Below are 20,776 nucleotides of genomic sequence, written 5' to 3' on the forward strand. Positions count from 1 at the left end.
ATTTAAACTGTCAAGAGCTCTGTGAAATGCATCAAATTTCAAAGAAGCTACTTTTTATAAATAATTTTATAAACTTAATTACTGCACTCAGACTGGAAAATAACATATATTCTGTATAATAGTAACCAACATTAGGGTAATGTGCACTCTCATTAGAGTGAACATGTATTGGAATTCTAATAGCAGCCATAAGCTGGCTGCAGTTAAGAGGAAGAGCTCTTTGGGAAGAGGCTTTTGCAAATGTACAGTCTCTGGCCTAGCTTGGCTGTACTGGCCTGTTAATTTTGACCTATGTGGGCATCTGCTTTTAAATCAGTGCATAAAGCTTGTTGAGCTGAAAGATAGAACTTGAGTGTTTCTGACAGTTGTAAAGTGAAGCTTTTGCCTTTTATTAGACGTACAAAAAATCCTTACAGATCGATCTTTTTTTCTTGTAAGGGGATTGGAAAAACTTGACGTGTGGAAGGAATGTTTTATGTCTTTAAATGTGCATTTTCCAGCAACAGATTATGGTCTTGTATAGTGTATGCAAATAAGTCTGTAAACTTGTTGGCTTTTTCCAGCCTATCTATCAGATTAGGGAGCTCACCATAACTAAACTAATTGATACTGGTGTGCAAAGATTTAATATTAGGATTCTCCTCCTTCCCCCACCGCCATGGATACTTTTTGTCTGTCTTTTTGGGGGAACTTGGGGTGGGGAATAATAAAGTAAATATAAAGGCTGTGAAAACAATAGTTGTGTGCAAGTCCTCCCGCCGTACTTGTATTGCATGACAAATACATAACATAGATGGGCTAGCTGCTACTTCTCATTCTCCAGATATAGTCTCAGGCAAATTCTTGTGTCTCTACCCACCAAGTTTTCCTGTTTGACAGACAATTGGAAACCAGGACAAAATGACCATTTGGAAACCAGATTCACTGCTGGTGCAACGCCATTGACTTCAGTTGAGGTGCATCATCTTATTACCAGAGGTGAAACTGGCTCTTGTTCCACAAAAGTTCATTGAGCTATTGAAGATGATGGACTCTCAGTGGCTCTCTCTCCTTAATAGCTCACCACATCAGGCAAACATGCATTCTTCTACCCTGCTGACGGTATTTAAAAAGAAAAACCAATGAAACATGCACACAAGTGCAGATCTCAAATAACTTTTAGTTTCACAAATTGTCACTTGTTTACAAAATTAGTCTGTTTTATTTTGTTAGCTACAAAGGTGTATTCCCCTATCTAAACTTCTTTCACTTTATTTGTGGAAAAGATTGGGCCATTTTTTTTTTTGTATTTCTGGGGGAGGGGAAGGAGGGACGATTTGCATGTGATAGTAAAATTAAAAAGTGCAGAAGTTTAATTTCTAAAATTAAGTTAGTTTTATAGCATCTTACATTCCTGCTATCTTTGTTTAAAAAAAAAAAAAATTAACCAAGTTAGCTTGGCACAGTATGATGGTGCAGTTTTAGCAGTAGGTAAAATAAAGTAACCCATCCTATTAACCAAAAGAGAACAAGGGTGATATTGTGGCAGATCAGTAGCAATTAAGTGACTTAATCAATGCTTTACTGTAGTTAAATAGCTATGGCCTTACTACTTTATCAATATCCACTTAAATATCTTGAAAATGTCCACTGTTTTTACTGTTACGCAAGTGAACCTTCACTTGGGATAAAATCTGTGTACAGGCAATATTTTAAACTTGTAAAATGAACCATTGTATTACAGACAAGATACAACAGAAATGCACTTAGGAGGAAAACTTGCTTCTGATGAGTTTATTTTGTAAATCCTTGATTGCAACAGATATGCAAATAGACTTTTGGTTTCTAATTTTTGATATTTCCTTCTGAAATAAGATTGTTGCCATTAATCTGAATGATTTATCATGCTCTTGTTTGTATATATACTACATATAGTCTGAGCTTCCTTTAGGATGGTACATGATTTTGTTTTAGTTATTTTTAGTTGGCTCTTCTCTTAAGTGTCCCCAGCATAGACACTTCAAGAGGTCAAATGAGTCTGTTTTTAATATACTGTTGGGAGGACTTGAAAGGAGTTAAAGATTATTTCTGAAAAATCCATCTGCAAACTAACCTGTAACAACTTTCAATTTTATATTTAAGAAGCAGAGGTTTATTTTTATGGAGCTTCAGTTATGGGTACAATATCAAAAAAATGCAACTTCACATGTAAACAGATTTGTGCACAAATGGCTTTTGTTCTAATTTTTATAAAATACAAAATATGCAGATAATATATTGAGTTTAAGTGACTATTGACATCTCGCTCCTCCCAGACAATTCTGACATTCCCTTGGCATGTATGATCTCTCTCCAAAGTGGTCGGGCTTCAGTGAAAGAAGGAAAAAAAGCAACTTATCTGGCTTCTATACTCTGTCCATTGTCAAAACTGTCCAAAACAATTTCTGTAAAGTAGGTTCATGCTTTAAATGTTAAAATGATAATACATGTATTTGTATTTCTGTTTTTGACATTGCCAAGGTGCTATGGGAAATTGAAATAACAGTTAGAAAAATAAAGCTGATTTAAAGAAGCAATCCTTCTGTCTTCGATTTCACAATGAGATGCTGTTCGATGTTAAATGGCTTCTAATACTACTTTCCATACATGCCTGAAAACATTGCATAATGTCTCTTATCCTTGCCATCTTGAGATAGTGTTGTTTCATGTTACAAGAAAAAAGATGGATTTCTTTCTTAAGATGGAAAGGTTGAAGGAAAATAGTAAAGGCACGGTAGTTCAGATTTATTCTGGAAAGGAAAGTTAGTTAGGACTTGAGTCCAGAATGATGTGTCGACTGCAGATGGACCAGTTCTTCCTTCCCCATATTTGAGAGCAAGAGGTCATTAATGGCAGGTAAAACAAAAGTCCAAGTAAGCTCCTATCAGTGTATTTCTAGCATACTGATTAATGTGGTAGCTCTTGCTAGTCCCTCCTTCAGTCTTCATGAGCCTCCCTCAGAGAGGAACCCAAGGAAAAAAATCTGTTTCACCTGTTTTGGGAAGGCCTCTCAAATGTGGCATGACTTGTGTTGTGCTCTAGAACAAGACATGGGTGCAGTAGCGGAAGTATGTCTTGTTCCTCAAGATGGGTTCTGTCAGCTTCATGTGCTCTGAAGGCCCACTTCACCATGTGTACAGGCATGTAACCTGCCTGTATCGGTGTGACAGGGTAACCAGTGTGTCATCCATAGCTCAGTTCAGCCATCTTAATGGCCTGACTTTCAATAGTACTGGGAACCTGTAGCTTCATTGGTCTGTTTGCATTGTTCTGGGCATGCAGGGCCATGGATGGAGTGGTAATTGACCTAAGACCCTACAGAATGGGAATTTTAAGTAGAGCGAACTAGAAGAAAGCTGCCTATGACTAAAGTAGGGGTTCCTATATTGTAATACATGAGCTTGATATTCCATCAGTTAATTTCACAGCCATTTTTAAGGTGGTATGTGAACCAATACAGTTTGGGAGCTGCTGAACTAATCTTACTGTCCATCATCAATGCTAGATGTGGAGGACAGTGTTGGGATGCTGCAGCCACAAACCTTAATCTTCTCTTTGAATACATTCTCTGTTGGCTGGCCTGTGCAGGAATAGACTACTATCTGTTTCCTATCAATCACAAGAGCCCTAAGCAGCACTATTCTACAGCTACAGAGGCCCCCTGAGGTTTAATTGCTGATGCCACGGAAGGTGGTCGCAGACCAATGGCTAGTGAATGGCTACTGTAACTAGCACCAATGTCTCCAGCTTTTAGTACTATCTGCTGTGGTGTCACAGTCTGAATGGGCTGTGGGAACGTAGGAACGGCCACAGTGGGTCCGACCAATGGTCTGTCTAGCCCAGTATTTTGTCTACTGACAGCGGCCAGTGCCATATGGTTCACAGATCGTGAACAGAACGGCAATTTTGAGTGATCCACCCCTGTTTCAGAGGAGCAGCCGTGTTAGTCTGTATCTGCAAAAAGAACAGGAGGACTTGTGGCACCTTCGAGACTAACCAATTTATTTGAGCATCAGCTTTTGTGAGCTACAGCTCACTTCACCTGTTGTTCAGTACCAGCTTCTGGGAGTTGGAAGTTTAGGGTCACCTGGAGCATGGGTGTGTCCCCCTGACCATGTTGATTAATAAACACTGGTGGATCTAGCCTCTCTGAATTTACTGGATTAAAAAAAAAAATTAGGTTATTCTTTTGGCCTTTACAACATTCCATGGCAGTGAGTTCCTTAGGGTGCCTGTGCATTGTGTGAAGAAGTATTTCTTTTTTTTTTTTCTTTTTTTTTAAACCTGCCTGCTGATTTCAACAGCTTGATGACTCACTGTTGCAGGTCCAAGGGGGAAGGGGGCAGTCAAGTCAGCATCCCTCTCCAGGCACACACCTTCAAAATGTAACAAATGGAAGCTGCTGCACTTGAAGCAGCTTGCCCCCTGCTCTATTGCTCCTTATTGTGGTGGGGAGGGGCCAATACCGAGCAGGAAAGGGAGGAAATAGGTAGCTGCTAGGAGCAATTGCTGGACACTCAGCATTGGTTACAGCCATAGTGCAGTAATGTCACAGGCCTGTTCCCAAAAAATGGCTGCCGTGTCCACACACTTGTGCCTTGCCCTGGCCCCTATTGCTTATTCTGTAAAGGGCCAGGTCCAGGGTTGCAAACAGGACAGAGGTTGCTACAGCTGCAACTGATGTGTGGGACTCAGCAGGAGGAAGGGGTGTCAAAGCTGTTAGTAGCAGTTGAGGTGTAGCTATGTTGGTCCCAGTTCTTTGTGTTATGAAGAGTAAATAACACTTCCTCATTTACTTTCTCCACACCAGTCATGATTTTGTAGACCTCTATCATATCCCCCCTTAGTTGTGTCTCTTCCAATCTGTAAAGTCCCAGTCTTGTTAATCTTGCCTCATATGGAAGTTGTTCCATACTCCTAATCAATTTTTGTTGCCCTTTTCTGTACCTCTTCCAATTCCAATATATCTTTTTTGAGATGGGACGATCAGATCTGCACACAGTAGTCAAGATGTGGGTGTACCATGGATTTATATAGAGGCAATATGCTATTTCTGTCTTACCTATCCCTTTCTTAATGATTCCCAACATTAGCTTTTTGTGACTGCTGCTGCATATTGAGTGGATGTTTTCAGAGAACTAGTCATAATGACTCTAAGCTCTTTCTTGAATGGGAACAGCTAATTTAGACCCCATCCTGTGTGTGTGTGTGTGTGTGTGTAGAGAGAGAGAGAGAATTTCCAATGTGCATTATTTTGCATTTATCAACACTGAATTTAAACTGCCATTTTGTTGCCCAGTCACCCAGTTTTGTGAGATCCTTTGTAACTCTTCAGTCTGCTTTGGATGTAACTATTTGAATAGTTTTGTATCATCTTCAAATTTTGCTACTTCACTGTTTTCCTGATCATTTATGAATATGTTGAGCAGTACTGGTCCTACGACAGACGTGTGCGTGACACCACTATTTACCGCTCTCTATTCTGAGAACGGACCGTTTATTCTTACCTTTTTGTTTCCTATCTTTTAACAAGTTACTCATCCATGAGGGTCATCCCTCTTACCCCATGACAGCTTATTGGCTTAAGAGCCTTGGGTGAGGGACCTTGTTTTAGCTTTCTGAAAATCTAAGTGCACTATATCCACTAAATCACCATTGTCTACACGTTTGTTGACTACCTCTAAGAATGATGACAGATGGGTGAGGCATGATTTCCCTTTACCAAAAACCATGTTGATGCTTTCCCAACAAATTATGTTCATCTATGTGTATGGTTAAATCTGTTCTTTATTATAGTTTCTATCACTGGCCTCGTACTGACATTAGGCTTACTGACCTGTAAGTGCCAGGATGGCTGCTGGAGCGTTTTTTTTAATTTAAAGTGGAAGATAGCTAGTATGACATCAGTCATCCTCTACAAAAGCTGATTTAAATGATAGGTTACCTATCATAGTTAGTAGTTCAGAAGGAACTCAAATGTGAAATTGTAGAATTCTTGGGGGGTACCCTTGGGTCCTGGTAACTTATTGCCGTTTAATTTATCAGCGTTCCAAAACCACCTCTGCCGACACCTCCATCTGGGACAGTTTCTCAGATTTGTCACCTGAAAAGAACCGCTGCAGTTTGGGAATCTCCCTCATAGCCTCAGCTAAACTAAGTTATGCTAAACTAAGGGACCGTTCAAGGTGAAGTTATCAGACAAAAAAGGGGGGAAGGGGGTAGAGAGTGTTGTAGTAAATAAGGATACAGAGATTAGAGGGTGTACCTAACCAACCTTCCTGCTGTCTTTGGCATCAGCCCTCCCTGGTGTGTTTAGAAATCAAGGCTAGGTCCTAGCCTTCTGTGAATTTTTGTTTATTGCCAACAACCTGCCTCTGTGTTCTACTGAAAACTACCATGACAAAATCTTAACCTTAGTACTAAGCCATAACCCTAGGGGCTGTGGTAAGCCCAGGGTTCCCTCGACCCCACCTTCTGCACCGGGCGGAGGGGGGAGAAGAGCTCCCTGGCGCTCTCCAGTAGAAGTTGGTGCAATGAACCCAGTTACCTCCCCACCTTGCGGCTCTGGGCGGCAGGCGTGGTTGCTGGGGCGGCATGGGCCCGGCTGGCTTGAGGGGCAGGGCACCCTGGGGTGCAAGGCAGGTCAAGAACTTCCAAAGCAAAAAAGGACCACGGCGTGGGACGGCGAGGGGTGCGGTTCCGGGCCGGGCCGGCGGGGGGCGCCAGGAGCCGGGTGCGGTGCCGGGCCCGGCCGGCGGGGGGAGCCGGGTGCGGTGCCGGGCCCGGCCGGCGGGGGGCGCCAAGAGCCGGGTGCGGTGCCGGGCCGGGCCCGTGGGGGGCGCCGGGAGCCGGGTGCGGTGCCGGGCCAGGCCCGTGGGGGGCGCCGGGAGCCGGGTGCGGGGCCGGGCCGGGCCGGCGGGGGGCGCCGGGAGCCGGGTGCGGTGCCGGGCCGGGCCGGCGGGGGGCGCCGGGAGCCGGGTGCGGTACCGGGCCGGGCCGGGCCGGGCCGGCAGGGGGCGCCGGGAGCCGGGTGCGGTGCCGGGCCGGGCCGGGCCGGCAGGGGGCGCCGGGAGCCGGGTGCGGTGCCGGGCCGGGCCGGGCCGGCGGGGGGCGCCAGGAGCCGGGTGCGGTACCGGGCCGGGCCGGCGGGGGGCGCCGGGAGCCGGGTGCGGTGCCGGGCCGGGCCGGCGGGGGGCGCCAGGAGCCGGGTGCGGTGCCGGGCCGGGCCGGCAGGGGGCGCCGGGAGCCGGGTGCGGTGCCGGGCCGGGCCGGGCCGGCAGGGGGCGCCGGGAGCCGGGTGCGGTTCCGGGCCGGGCCGGGCCGGCAGGGGGCGCCGGGAGCCGGGTGCGGTGCCGGGCCGGGCCGGCGGGGGGCGCCGGGAGCCGGGTGCGGTGCCGGGCCGGGCCGGCAGGGGGCGCCGGGAGCCGGGTGCGGGGCCGGGCCGGCAGGGGGCGCCGGGAGCCGGGTGCGGGGCCGGGCCGGGCCGGCAGGGGGCGCCGGGAGCCGGGTGCGGTTCCGGGCCGGGCCGGGCCGGCAGGGGGCGCCGGGAGCCGGGTGCGGTGCCGGGCCGGGCCGGCGGGGGGCGCCGGGAGCCGGGTGCGGTGCCGGGCCGGGCCGGCAGGGGCCGCCGGGAGCCGGGTGCGGGGCCGGGCCGGCAGGGGGCGCCGGGAGCCGGGTGCGGGGCCGGGCCGGGCCGGCAGGGGGCGCCGGGAGCCGGGTGCGGTTCCGGGCCGGGCCGGCAGGGGGCGCCGGGAGCCGGGTGCGGTGCCGGGCCGGGCCGGCAGGGGGCGCCGGGAGCCGGGTGCGGTTCCGGGCCGGGCCGGGCCGGCAGGGGGCGCCGGGAGCCGGGTGCGGTGCCGGGCCGGGCCGGCAGGGGGCGCCGGGAGCCGGGTGCGGTGCCGGGCCGGGCCGGGCCGGCAGGGGGCGCCGGGAGCCGGGTGCGGTGCCGGGCCGGGCCGGCAGGGGGCGCCGGGAGCCGGGTGCGGTGCCGGGCCGGGCCGGGCCGGCAGGGGGCGCCGGGAGCCGGGTGCGGTGCCGGGCCGGGCCGGGCCGGCGGGGGGCGCCGGGAGCCGGGTGCGGTTCCGGGCCGGGCCGGCAGGGGGCGCCGGGAGCCGGGTGCGGTGCCGGGCCGGGCCGGGCCGGCAGGGGGCGCCGGGAGCCGGGTGCGGTGCCGGGCCGGGCCGGGCCGGCAGGGGGCGCCGGGAGCCGGGTGCGGTTCCGGGCCGGGCCGGGCCGGGCCGGCAGGGGGCGCCGGGAGCCGGGTGCGGTTCCGGGCCGGGCCGGCAGGGGGCGCCGGGAGCCGGGTGCGGTGCCGGGCCGGGCCGGCAGGGGGCGCCGGGAGCCGGGTGCGGTTCCGGGCCGGGCCGGGCCGGCAGGGGGCGCCGGGAGCCGGGTGCGGTGCCGGGCCGGGCCGGCAGGGGGCGCTGGGAGCCGGGTGCGGTGCCGGGCCGGGCCGGCGGGGGGCGCCGGGAGCCGGGTGCGGTGCCGGGCCGGGCCGGCGGGGGGCGCCGGGAGCCGGGTGCGGTGCCGGGCCGGGCCGGCAGGGGGCGCCGGGAGCCGGGTGCGGTGCTGGGCCAGGCCCGTAGGGGGCGCCGGGAGCCGGGTGCGGTGCCGGGCCGGGCCGGCGGGGGGCGCCGGGAGCCGGGTGCGGTGCCGGGCCGGGCCGGCAGGGGGCGCCGGGAGCCGGGTGCGGTGCCGGGCCGGGCCGGCGGGGGGCGCCGGGAGCCGGGTGCGGTGCCGGGCCGGGCCGGCAGGGGGCGCCGGGAGCCGGGTGCGGTGCCGGGCCGGGCCGGGCCGGGCCGGCAGGGGGCGCCGGGAGCCGGGTGCGGTTCCGGGCCGGGCCGGCAGGGGGCGCCGGGAGCCGGGTGCGGTGCCGGGCCGGGCCGGGCCGGCAGGGGGCGCCGGGAGCCGGGTGCGGTTCCGGGCCGGGCCGGCAGGGGGTGCGCGGCGCTGCAGCCGGGTCCAGGCGGGCGGTGGCGCCGGGCCCCTCCCCCTCATGTGACCGCGGCGCTGGGGCTCAGCATGGCGGAGGCGGCGGCCGTTCCTGCTGCGCCCGGGATCCGGAGCCCCCAGCGCTGAGCCCGGCCCGGCCGCGCCTCCCCGTCCCCGACATGGCCGAGCCGGCAGGCGGGGGAGCCTGCTCCCTGCCCCGGGAGATCCGCGAGCAGCTGGCCGAGCTGGAGCTGGAGCTCTCCGAAGGTGGGGGGCGGCAGGAGTGGGGCTGGGGGCAGATTGTGGGGCCGGGAGGGGCTCGGGATAGGTGTGGGGCTGAGCGGTGGGATGGAGGGGGTAGGTGTGGAGTGGGGTTATGGCTGGGGGGAGGAAGTTGGGGGTTGGGCTGGGGCTGGTGGGGGTAGGTGTGGGGCTGAGCACGGCGGGTAGGTGGGAGGTGAGTAGGTGTGGGGCTGGGAGGGGTTGGGGTAAGTGGGGGTGGGTGTATGGCTGGGGTTGGTTTAGGGGGCAGGGAGGGGCTCGGGATAGGTGTGGGGCTGAGCGGTGGGGTGGAGGGGGTAGGTGTGGAGTGGGGTTATGGCTGGGGGGAGGAAGTTGGGGGTTGGGCTGGGGCTGGTGGGGGTAGGTGTGGGGCTGAGCACGGCGGGTAGGTGGGAGGTGAGTAGGTGTGGGGCTGGGAGGGGTTGGGGTAAGTGGGGGTGGGTGTATGGCTGGGGTTGGTTTAGGGGGCCGGGAGGGGCTCGGGATAGGTGTGGGGCTGAGCGGTGGGGTGGAGGGGGTAGGTGTGGAGTGGGGTTATGGCTGGGGGGTGGAAGTTGGGGGTTGGGCTGGGACTGGTGGGGGTAGGTGTGGGGCTGAGCACGGCGGGTAGGTGGGAGGTGAGTAGGTGTGGGGCTGGGAGGGGTTGGGGTAAGTGGGGGTGGGTGTATGGCTGGGGTTGGTTTAGGGGGCAGGGAGGGGCTCGGGATAGGTGTGGGGCTGAGCGGTGGGATGGAGGGGGTAGGTGTGGAGTGGGGTTATGGCTGGGGGGAGGAAGTTGGGGGTTGGGCTGGGGCTGGTGGGGGTAGGTGTGGGGCTGAGCACGGCGGGTAGGTGGGAGGTGAGTAGGTGTGGGGCTGGGAGGGGTTGGGGTAAGTGGGGTGGGTGTATGGCTGGGGTTGGTTTAGGGGGCAGGGAGGGGCTCGGGATAGGTGTGGGGCTGAGCGGTGGGATGGAGGGGGTAGGTGTGGAGTGGGGTTATGGCTGGGGGGTGGAAGTTGGGGGTTGGGCTGGGACTGGTGGGGGTAGGTGTGGGGCTGAGCACGGCGGGTAGGTGGGAGGTGAGTAGGTGTGGGGCTGGGAGGGGTTGGGGTAAGTGGGGGTGGGTGTATGGCTGGGGTTGGTTTAGGGGGCAGGGAGGGGCTCGGGATAGGTGTGGGGCTGAGCGGTGGGATGGAGGGGGTAGGTGTGGAGTGGGGTTATGGCTGGGGGGAGGAAGTTGGGGGTTGGGCTGGGGCTGGTGGGGGTAGGTGTGGGGCTGAGCACGGCGGGTAGGTGGGAGGTGAGTAGGTGTGGGGCTGGGAGGGGTTGGGGTAAGTGGGGTGGGTGTATGGCTGGGGTTGGTTTAGGGGGCAGGGAGGGGCTCGGGATAGGTGTGGGGCTGAGCGGTGGGATGGAGGGGGTAGGTGTGGAGTGGGGTTATGGCTGGGGGGTGGAAGTTGGGGGTTGGGCTGGGACTGGTGGGGGTAGGTGTGGGGCTGAGCACGGCGGGTAGGTGGGAGGTGAGTAGGTGTGGGGCTGGGAGGGGTTGGGGTAAGTGGGGTGGGTGTATGGCTGGGGTTGGCTTAGGGGGCAGGGAGGGGCTCGGGATAGGTGTGGGGCTGAGCGGTGGGGTGGAGGGGGTAGGTGTGGGGTAGGGTTATGGCTGGGGGGAGGAAGTTGGGGGTTGGGCTGTGGCTGGGGGGCAGTCAGTGTGGGGCAGGGAGTCTTCTCTGGTCCCTTGCTTGGGGTGGGGAGGCTGGAGGCTCCCCTTACTGGCCCTTCTGTGTCCTCCTTCACTCCCCTCAATCTCCTTGCCATGCTCTTCCTGGCTGCGGGAGGAGCTAGTGGAGGGTGACTGGTCTGGGTTTTGGGGAGCCCCCAGGCTGTGGGGGCAGTGGATGGAAGTGTTGGGGGAGCCCCCAGGTGGCTAGGGATTGTGGGGGGTTAATTGGGATAAATCCCCTTCACATGCTAAAACCTGCTTGTGTCTGTTTTGGTGGGGTGGGCAAATATTTGTGAGCCTCCCTTCTGCCTTCTCACAGACAGGCTGTGTTGCGCGGGGGCGGGGGGTTTAGCTGGGCCTGTCTCCTTTATAGTGGGATGACCCAGTGTGTCCTTTTTTCTGGTGTTTGAATGTGCTCCTGTTGGTACTCTCAAGCTGTGTTTAATGGGGTGAATCCCAGTGGTACGCTCATCCCGCATGCATCTTTTTAGATTTCACCACCCAGGCTCCCCATGCTTGTAGCCTGTCTGTCCTCTAATTTCTCCCATGTACACAGCCAGCATGTGTGTTGTGGCCAGTTTTTGCAGCACCCTCACCTTTGAGATGTAGTCTAGCATCCCTTAAATGTTAGTCTCTTCGAGTCTGTGTCTAATGTTCCTGACTTACGGTGCTCTGCTGATTTTCCTGCAAAAGTCTGAGGGGAGCTGTGGGTAGCTTAGAAGATGATTTCATCCTTCCAAAGCCCTGGAGAGAAAACTTTAGGGAACAATCATGTGCAAGCCTCCAAGGATACATATGTGGAGTGCCCTATGGGTCTTATCTAAGCCCTAACTGATGATTGTTTATAGTTTGGGACTGACAATTCTCAGGTTTTCTTACAGATGTTTTTTTCTTCTTTGTTTGCTGCCCTCATGAATTTTAAAAGCTGTGTTAAGGATTTTGAGGGGAGTGGAGACTGGAGAAAATCAATGGTGGGGGAGGGGGAGAGAAGCTTTGGATAACAATGGAAAAAATACAGCATAATGTTCTCTCCATATGACCTGAGCAAGTTGTTTCATGCAGCCATAATCAGTTCACACAAAGTTCCTGTTTATATTGAAAACAAAACCTTAACTTGTGTTTGAGACATGAATGTGACATTTCCTCTTCCCTTTAAATGTACATAGGGTGTTTTCTGTGCCCTAGTATCTAGGTTGTTGCCATCAGTATGGCTGTGTTGTAAATTTCTTCTGCTAGATCTGTACTTTAATATTTCTGTCAGGCAAGAGAAATGTGTTGGAATCTGGGGTGGGTAGATGAATCTCGTGAAGGAAATGGCTATATTTTACAGATTGAAATGCTCTATCCATTGCAAGTTACTGGGTTCAATTCAGGTTTCAGAGTAACAGCCGTGTTAGTCTGTATTTGCAAAAAGAACAGGAGGACTTTTGGCACCTTAGAGACTAACCAATTTATTTGAGCATAAGCTTTCGTGAGCTACAGCTCACTTCATCAGATGCACCGGTTCAATTCAGGAATTGCTAAGTAACATTTCTTGGCTGGCAGGAGGACTGACTAGATAGTCATAATGGTCCCTTCTGGCTTCAAGGTGCTGATCATCTTAAATGCACATAGACTTGGATGAGGGTTGGCACTCAGCATCTTGCAGGATGAAAAGTGTCCTGTAGCAGCATGAAGATAGCACTTCTCAGTTGAAGCTATTTGTTAGGAGCCTTTTAATGCTGGTTTTTGTTTTGCCAGGTACTGTTCAGAAACACTTTATTTAAGCATTTAACTAGAGTGGTAATCCTATCTGGTGTTAACGTTTATGGACTGTTTGACTGTGAAGTACTGAGGAATTGTCCTTTTTGATGCCCTTGGATATCTCATGTAGAAGAACTCTTAATTGCAGAATTTACTGGAACATTCTGCTGCTGGGAAAGCATTTGTGTTTTGTAGTGTGTGTAACTTATTTCTCATGATATTAAAGAAAAGGCTAACCCTCTGCATAGTGTAACTTTTTGATACATGCTGTCATGCTCTTCGAAAACCTTGTCCTGTTACTGTACTTTCTGATCTTGAGGCTGTTGAAACTGCAACACAAAGCAGCATGAAGCCTTAAGATGCTTGAATTGTTTGCATACATTTTTTATGGTTCTGCATACTTTGAATATTGGGTGTTTCTTTGCAGAATCTTTTGCTTGCCACTTACATCTTTGCGGCTGGCATTTAACTCATATTATATTTTGCTTGAAAATCTTCCTAAGGAGCACTCGCTTGCTGCTTTTTTTTTTAAGCATGAGAGTCTGATGTCTAAACAGTATATGTAGAGAAATAACATTCTGCATAAAGGGACAAGGTCAGACTAAAAACTGTCTTGGTTCAGTTACAATAGTACATTAAATGAAAGCCTGTCTCCTAAGTAACTCCCCCTTGCTCCCGCCCCCAAATTGTGGAACTAACATGTTTGATATTGCATTGTTTGCTCTGCGAGTGTGTTTTACCCCCTCCCCCACCCTGTGTCTGTCTTGTCTGTTTAGGTTGTCAATGGTTTGAGGCAGGGACTGTTTACTGTTGTGTTTGTACAGTGCCTAGCACAATGGGGCCCCATTCTTGGCCCTTAGGGTTTACTGTAATAAATACGATTATTAATAAGAATAACGCTAAATTTTAAGCAAGGAATTTTCAAAGAAGTCTAAAGGAGTTAGGTGCTTTGTCATTATGCACTAGACCAGTGCTGCGTACATTGCAGTTTAATATGAGGTTTGGCTTAATCACCACCTTTTTAACAGACTTTAAGGTCCTGATCCTGCAAACTTCTCCTCTCTCTGAAGCCAACAGGTGCAGTGGCCTGCCTGACAAAGCAGCCTAAAGCTTCTTGAAAATGTCCCTTAACTGATATCTTGTTTCTGAGACAATTGGGGCCTGACTTATACTGCCTATTGACTTGCTCAGCACTTTTGAAGGTGCTCAGCATCTCTTGAAAATAAGTCCCTCTGCTGAGTTAAGATTAGAGACTTTAATATGAGCTTCTCTGTTACTTTGATCTGCATAATCCTGGGTCTGTGTGCATAGTGAACACCATTGCATGTGAGAGCTGTATTAAAAAGGCAACATTAATAACTTTTGAGGGTAACCAGTCTGTCCTTGTGTAAACAAAAGGAATCCAGTTCTTTCTCCTTGCATCTGCTTTTATCTCTGCGTTTCATTGTGAGGTGGTGGTTGTTTACCTTCTGGGTGTTTCTAGTGGGGATTCTGAATAGGGCACCACAACAGGTTAACTCTCCCCATTTCTGAAAGGGGAGAGGAGCAGAACCTGTGGGGAGAGTGCATATGAACATCAAGTCATGCATGGGGGATGCGCAGCATTGTTTAATTCCTGGTATAATGTGTCATGGAGAGGTGTGGGACAATGTTGTGCTATTGTCACTGGGTTTCTTCAGGTCACCTCTTATGGCTTGTTTTTGCACAGTGTTAGGTAACTGTTAGCCTACATGGTATGGGGTATTTATAACTCTGACAAAGAAAATGCAATATTAAACCTAATCTGGCACCATGCATGGAAGAGATGCTGCATCAGCATGTGAGCTGCAAAATGGAACAGAAGAATTATTTTAAATACATACAGAAAATGGAAATTGTGGGCTTCCTTAAGGAACAGTCTGTGTGGCAAAAGCAATAGGACTAATTAAGCCTCTGTTCTCTGCAGATCATTTCTGACCAAACCTTGTGGTCAAAATGGAAAGGTCAGAAGCCCAATCCCTCAGTACACACACAACTTCTGGGCAAAGCACTAGAAGACATTTCATAGAGTAGCTCTGCGGTTGCCCCGTGCCTTGTTGCAGAAGTATCTTCAAATATGTCATCAGTGCTTCTGATCTGCTTGTGGCAGTAGGAACTGCTGGTAGATCTGTTGTTGCTATGAATGTTACTAGAAATACTCTCCTTGTCAATGGCGGGAACAGCTTCTTTTGCCTTTTTTCATTTGTTTAGTATTTCATTGCACATCTCCTGTAAGTTCCTTGGAGAAGGGACCTGGTCTCCCCCATGTTAACCCGCTATGTTATAAACAATAAATGAACCATTATAAATGTGTCAGTGACCCATGGGTACTTACATCTTGTTCTTCCTTCTCTAACTCCTAATTTTTATCCACCTCTTACACCAGATCTATACTACAGACCTATATCTGTATAACAACATTGCTCGGGTGTGAAAAATCCATACCCTTGAGTGATGTAGTTACACTGAGCTAACCCTTTGTGTAGACAGCGCTATGCCAATGGGAGAAGCTCTCCCGTCAGTGTAGGAGTGTCTTCCATAAAGCACCACAGCAGTGCGTGGCTGTACGTGAAGACAAGCCCCCAGTAACACCTGTATTTCACATCAGTAATGATGTGAAGTACTACTTTGAATTTTCATCTACTGCTCTTTAATGAGATAAAATCCTCAGCACTTCAACTTAGACAAAAGCTATTGATCTGCTTCCCCATCCTTGACTGAAGCTCAAAAGAATGAACAGTTTCACGTTTCCATTAGAAATTGGCACGCTGTTTTACACTTCTGCCAGCTGAGGTGCTGCACCTGGAGTGTGTTTTCAGGGCCACTCTGGATGTTCATACTTAAAATGTTCTCCTGGATTTCTGTGGAAAGTGCTCCCACTTCATCCCCTAATTAAGATCTCTTGCCCTCTGTAAGTTTGGCCTCAGTCAAATACAATGTTAGCAGAAGTGTCTCTTTGGCACTGAATTAGAATGTATTCAGTAGAAGAATACATCCTGAAAGAGCTCTGTGTATCTTAGGGTTTCTACAGTATCATTTGTTCCCTTAGCTCAGAGAATTGATAAAGGTGAAAGGCTCCGTATGCCATTAAGCTTGACCTGATCTCAGCAGCTGGAAATGGTTACTTTCTTTGGCGATGTGTGTTACCTGATCTATTAACTGTGTATTGATTATCTGAGACTTCCCAATTGACAGATTAATACTCTGAGGTTTGACAAGCTTCAGTTTCAAGAGTAGGCCCAGAGCTGTTAGAATTATGGTTAAATTGGAAACTCCAATGTGCATGGTTGGAACATACTTATGAAAAAAGCTTTTGAATTTGAATTTATTTGCACAATCAGTGAACACACAAAGTAATGCAATATTAGCTTTACATCCAGTGTTGTGCCATACACGTTCTCCCCCAGTTCTGATCTAGGAGTAAAGAGACAGGTGGAGTTCTATGAGAGTCCTGTCCTATCCCTGGCATGCCAAATGGCCGAAGTCTCAATGGACTAAACTGGGGTTAGGCCTGTTATAGTATCCAATGGCTTCCATGAATATTCGTAGGAGTATTTGGCCTCCTTTGCCCATAACTAACTTCCTCACCCTAATAATATTGGGGTGTCCTTATCCTATAGGCTAGTATATTAATTATCTCAAATTTATTAGCATATATGTCAGTTGGTTACTATAGCAATTTTGTGGTTGTCTGCTGATACTCCTATCCCAAAATACCCTAACCGGCATTAGCTGACTTCTTGAGGGTACCTGTCAGCATTTTATGCTAGACATCAGCAGAATTACGTATTGCAAAATTATATCGTATGCTGCTATCTTGTGACTTAGGGTCACTGTTGGTCAGCTTTCTTTTGCTAAGGCTTATAGGCCTAACTTCCTATGCTAACTGCTTAAGCTACTATCTTACATGCCTGTGGGCTTTGTACCTGTATCTTACTATATCTTAGCTTTATGCTTAAAATCTGACTTTAAACCTGTAAGTAACCCATAAACTACATCTGTGTGGATTGAGTTGGTGCTGGTCCTGGCAGAGAGGAGCCCATGTTAGAAAGTCTCTCACACCCTTAGGCCCTCATATCCTTGCTCCTTTCTGCAGTGGTCCAGCCATATAGGACGGAGAGCCTGTCATGGACTCCCAGGTCTTATGGGAAGAGGGGATATCTTTTCTCCCCAAAAGGTGCCTTTCTGCAGAATTCCAGAGTCTGGACTGGCTAATCTGCTCAGTTGCTGGTACAGTCGAACCTCAGAATTACGAACACCTCGGGGATGGAGTTTGTTCGTAACTCCAAACAAAACATTATGGTGGTTCTTTCAAAAGTTTACAACTGAACATTGACTTAATTCAACTGTGAAACTTTACTATGAAGAAGACAAACACTGCTTTAACCATCTTTATTTAAACAAAACAAGCACAGAAACAGTTTTCTTACCTTGTCAAATCTTTTTTTAAACTTCCCCCTTATTTTTTTAGTAGTCTACATTTAACACAGTACTGTACTGTATTTGTTTTTGTTTTGTGTCTGCTGCTGCCTGATTGCATGCTTCTGGTTCCAGATGAGGGGTGTGGTTGACTGGTCAGTTCGTATCTCTGGTGTTCATAACTCTGAGGTTCTACTGTATGTTCAGGAGCAGGTTGATGTATGACTTAGGAGGGAGAAGAATATATGGTGCATTAATTCCATTTTTAGATAAAAATGTTAGTGTTATAGCACTCTATCATTGAGGCTGGGGCTGTTCTTTCTAGGCAAAATTCTCTCGCACTACTTTTCATTCAGGCTCCATCCCAGCTGTGTTAGAGGGACAAAGGGGGCAAGATATGAAGAGGCTAGGGCAGGGAAGAGGACACATTTTCAAAAGATCAGTGAGACGTAGTTACAGGGAAGCAGTTTCCTCCATCTGGAGCTCCAGAGGAGTTGGGTCAGCTGGAGAGGGAGGCCTGTGCTAGGCCTGTAATTATCATGCGCCTCAAGCGGATTCATGTCATATAATACAAGCTGCGAGGCTGTTGCACTGTTCCGTAATGTGGTTATAACATAGGCGAGGCTGAACTGTTAAACACCCCCCTGTGACGTGACGTAACTTGTAGCGTTTAAATGCAGGCCCAGAGTTCTCCTGCTTGCATATCGGACGTTACATGCTTCAGAACGTGGCCTGATATTCAGTGATGATGTACGCTTGCTGTGGGCGCTCAGCACCACTCAGAATCTTATTTAGGCCCCCAACTTCGCAAATGATGCCCAGTGCTTTCGTTCTGGGTGACCATGCCAAGTCACAGCTGTACTAGCTACAATTTTGTTGTAATAGAGTTGCTCTTAACCAAGCTTCCCTGACTAGTGTGGACAAGACAAGGCTAGCCCAAACTGCACACCAGCCCTCCCAGGCCTTGTCACACTTTTCTTCATGCTTCCCAATGGTGGGAATGCTAGTGTAGACAGACAGCTGGTCTTTTAACCCCCATGACAGCTACACCTGCTCTGTGCAGGGGTAGATGATGTAGTGGCGAATGTGCCAATGGCTGGTCTTCATTCCCACTCCCACTGTGTAAAATTCTAAGGAAAATGTAGAGACAGCCCTAGCAGTGCAAGGTGTCGTGTATAGCAGTTTTAAAACAAGACTTGGACAACAAGAAACCGCATCGTCTTGGTCACTGGTAGAACCTTGCTAGCAATAATGGTGTCTGAGCGTGAGTGTGGCCATCACAGACCGTGATTGCCAGTGCTACAAAACTGACCAGGTTTAAAGAACAGTAATTTGAGTCACTGTGGACTTCACTGAGTGCGTGGGATCCATTTGTGTTACAGCTAAGCTTAAGCCCCCTGTGCTCTTGGTTCAGTCATGGTCACACAGCAGTTCTCACCCCAGGCCCCTTAGACGTGGAACCATCCACTGCAAACTGAAATATGTGGTGAGCGCCTTTCAGCTATGTGGATGGATTTGGAGATATTCATTCCAGAGGCTGTCTTCAGCCTCTTCCTCTGTGACCTGTTGTCTTGAGCTGGCATTGCCATACGCCATTCCATATGGCTAGACAGAAGAGGGATGTTGGTAGGAGCAGGGGAGGGTCTCTGTTGGGTAAGGTAGCCAGATCTCTGTAAGAGCTCAGGAAGGTGGTGTGGTCATCAGCATGCTAAGGAATTCTGGGTTAGGGCTTCAGAGCGCACATAGGAGTAAGCGTTCAGGAGGCTGTAGGGGTATTTCCCTCTCGGTCTCTGAAGGGTTCTCACAATTGAGTGCCCCTTTGTACAGCACCCAGCACAAATAAATGGAAAATGACAGTGTCTGCCCCAAAGAGCTTGAAGTTTAAAAGGTGAGAACAGGTGGAGGAGACAAGCAAGAGGCTCTGGGTGGGGCTTGGAGAGAAGGGGTCATGCGTAATAGTGTGCGTAGTTCTAAGCCAATGGGGGCAGTAGTCACAACTCACCGCCGACTCATTATTCTTTGATTTCCTGGCTTCTTTAACCTCCCTTCCTTTCACCCTCCTGCCTCCTTCCCCAACTGAGCCACAGGTGAGAGACTGTGTTTAGCACTATGGGTTGACCTCTTTCCTAGAGGATTAAATGGTCAAGTCTCATAATGATAAATAGTCTTATTTGGCTGCCAGTTGCTGTTGGACCTTGGTTTCTGTCATCTCTGTGTTTAACTAATAAATGGATGTCTGTGTAGTGAATTTCAGCTTGTGCAACCCAGGAAGGAATTGGGGTGTGGCTGGGGGGGACCTGTCTCTCCTTAGGAACAGGCAGGAATTCCCCTGTTAGAGATTCAGTGTGTGTCACTTTAATCTGATCTCATACTTGCTCTGAGCTGAGTGCTGCAGGGTCATTGTATCTTTGTGCTTGCTTCATGCTGTTGAAGGAGTTAAGGTTTCTGTTTACTTTTCTGGTTAAACATACATTTTGCTGTCTGGTCTGTAACTTCCAGTGTGGGTGTTTCTGTGAATGACTTCATGCACCTTTGTTTATTCCTCTTAGGGAGGGCTGTATCTTCCTGAGGAATCGAGAATGTACTTTTGCAGAGAAAGGTTTCATGTTAAATTTTTAGAGAGCAAGGTATAACAAGTGGTGCTGCAGGTCAGGATTGAGAGGTGTCAGGAGAGTGGTGGGGTTAGCCAGGGATGAGTTCTGCAGGGCGGGATGGAGATGTATTGATAGAACTGCATGGGAAACATAGGATGACTGTAGTTAATGGGATAGGGTCGTCATTTCCATTAGAATCAAAATTCACTGCAAAATCTTGATTTTCTTCTCATCTAATAAATTGTATTTAGCAATTTTCATCCCTCAGTCTGAAAGGTGGGTGAAAATTATTTTACAGCTGGAGAAACTGTGGCATGGAGATTAAGTGATTTAGGCAAAGTCACACAGCGAGGCTCTGGTAGGGCTTGCAATAACTCAGATCTCCTGAATAATCTGTGTCCTAGTTATGGGGCCATACTGCTTTTATAATTCGTGTATGCAGTAACTGTGACATAGGTCTTGGGTTAGACAGAACTGGTTCAGTGGCGATTGTGATTAGCCCGCTTCTTTAATTTACCTGCAAGACTGACAATTGTTACTGAGTCTGCTGAGAACTCTGCATGCGGATTTGACGTGTCTGCAGCCTACAAAGGGACAGTTGTGAAGCAGTGGTTTGAAATGCTTAAACATCCTGTTTGAGTATGTCATGGGGGGTGTTATGCAAATCCAGAGAGCAGTATTCCCGCCTTTGTTGGTTTAAAGAAGATTCTGATAAGAGTCTGCAGTTCTGATTGTACTTTATTCTCTTGGGCCTTATAACCTGGGAAAGAGTGACACAGACATGGTTACACGTGGTTCTTAGCCAGTGTCAGTGGCTCAGCTGGAAAGAGGAAATACAGCCCAGAAATAATGCGCGATGGAGAAGCAAAGAAACAAAGGGTATGTGTACATTGCGAAGTTGTCGACAAAACTTTTGTCTTTCACAGGTACTTTAAAAAGCCCCCCCATGAAAGACAAAAGTTTTGCGGACCCAAATGGCAGTGTGAGCGTTTTGCCGACAAAGCTAACGCTGCTCGTGGGGCTGGAAGTATTTTGTCAGCAAAAGTGCCAACAAAGAGCATTTACACAC

The 20,776-nt window shown here is 50.3% G+C and overlaps 1 protein-coding gene across 1 annotated transcript in view; it reads left to right on the forward strand.

The window, feature by feature from the left end:
- The first annotated feature begins 9,033 nt into the window (after positions 1-9,033).
- Positions 9,034-20,776, forward strand: part of DIP2B (disco interacting protein 2 homolog B) — a 131,278-nt gene continuing 119,535 nt past the window's right edge. Inside the window, exon 1 of the mRNA XM_084609958.1 lies at positions 9,034-9,216. Coding sequence (XP_084466084.1) covers positions 9,129-9,216 — 88 coding nt within the window. The 5' untranslated portion in view covers positions 9,034-9,128. The remainder of the gene's footprint in view (positions 9,217-20,776) is intronic.

This window comes from Lepidochelys olivacea, assembly GCF_965140295.1.
Source record: "Lepidochelys olivacea isolate rLepOli2 genome assembly, chromosome: 20".
Taxonomy (NCBI): Eukaryota; Metazoa; Chordata; order Testudines; family Cheloniidae; genus Lepidochelys; species Lepidochelys olivacea.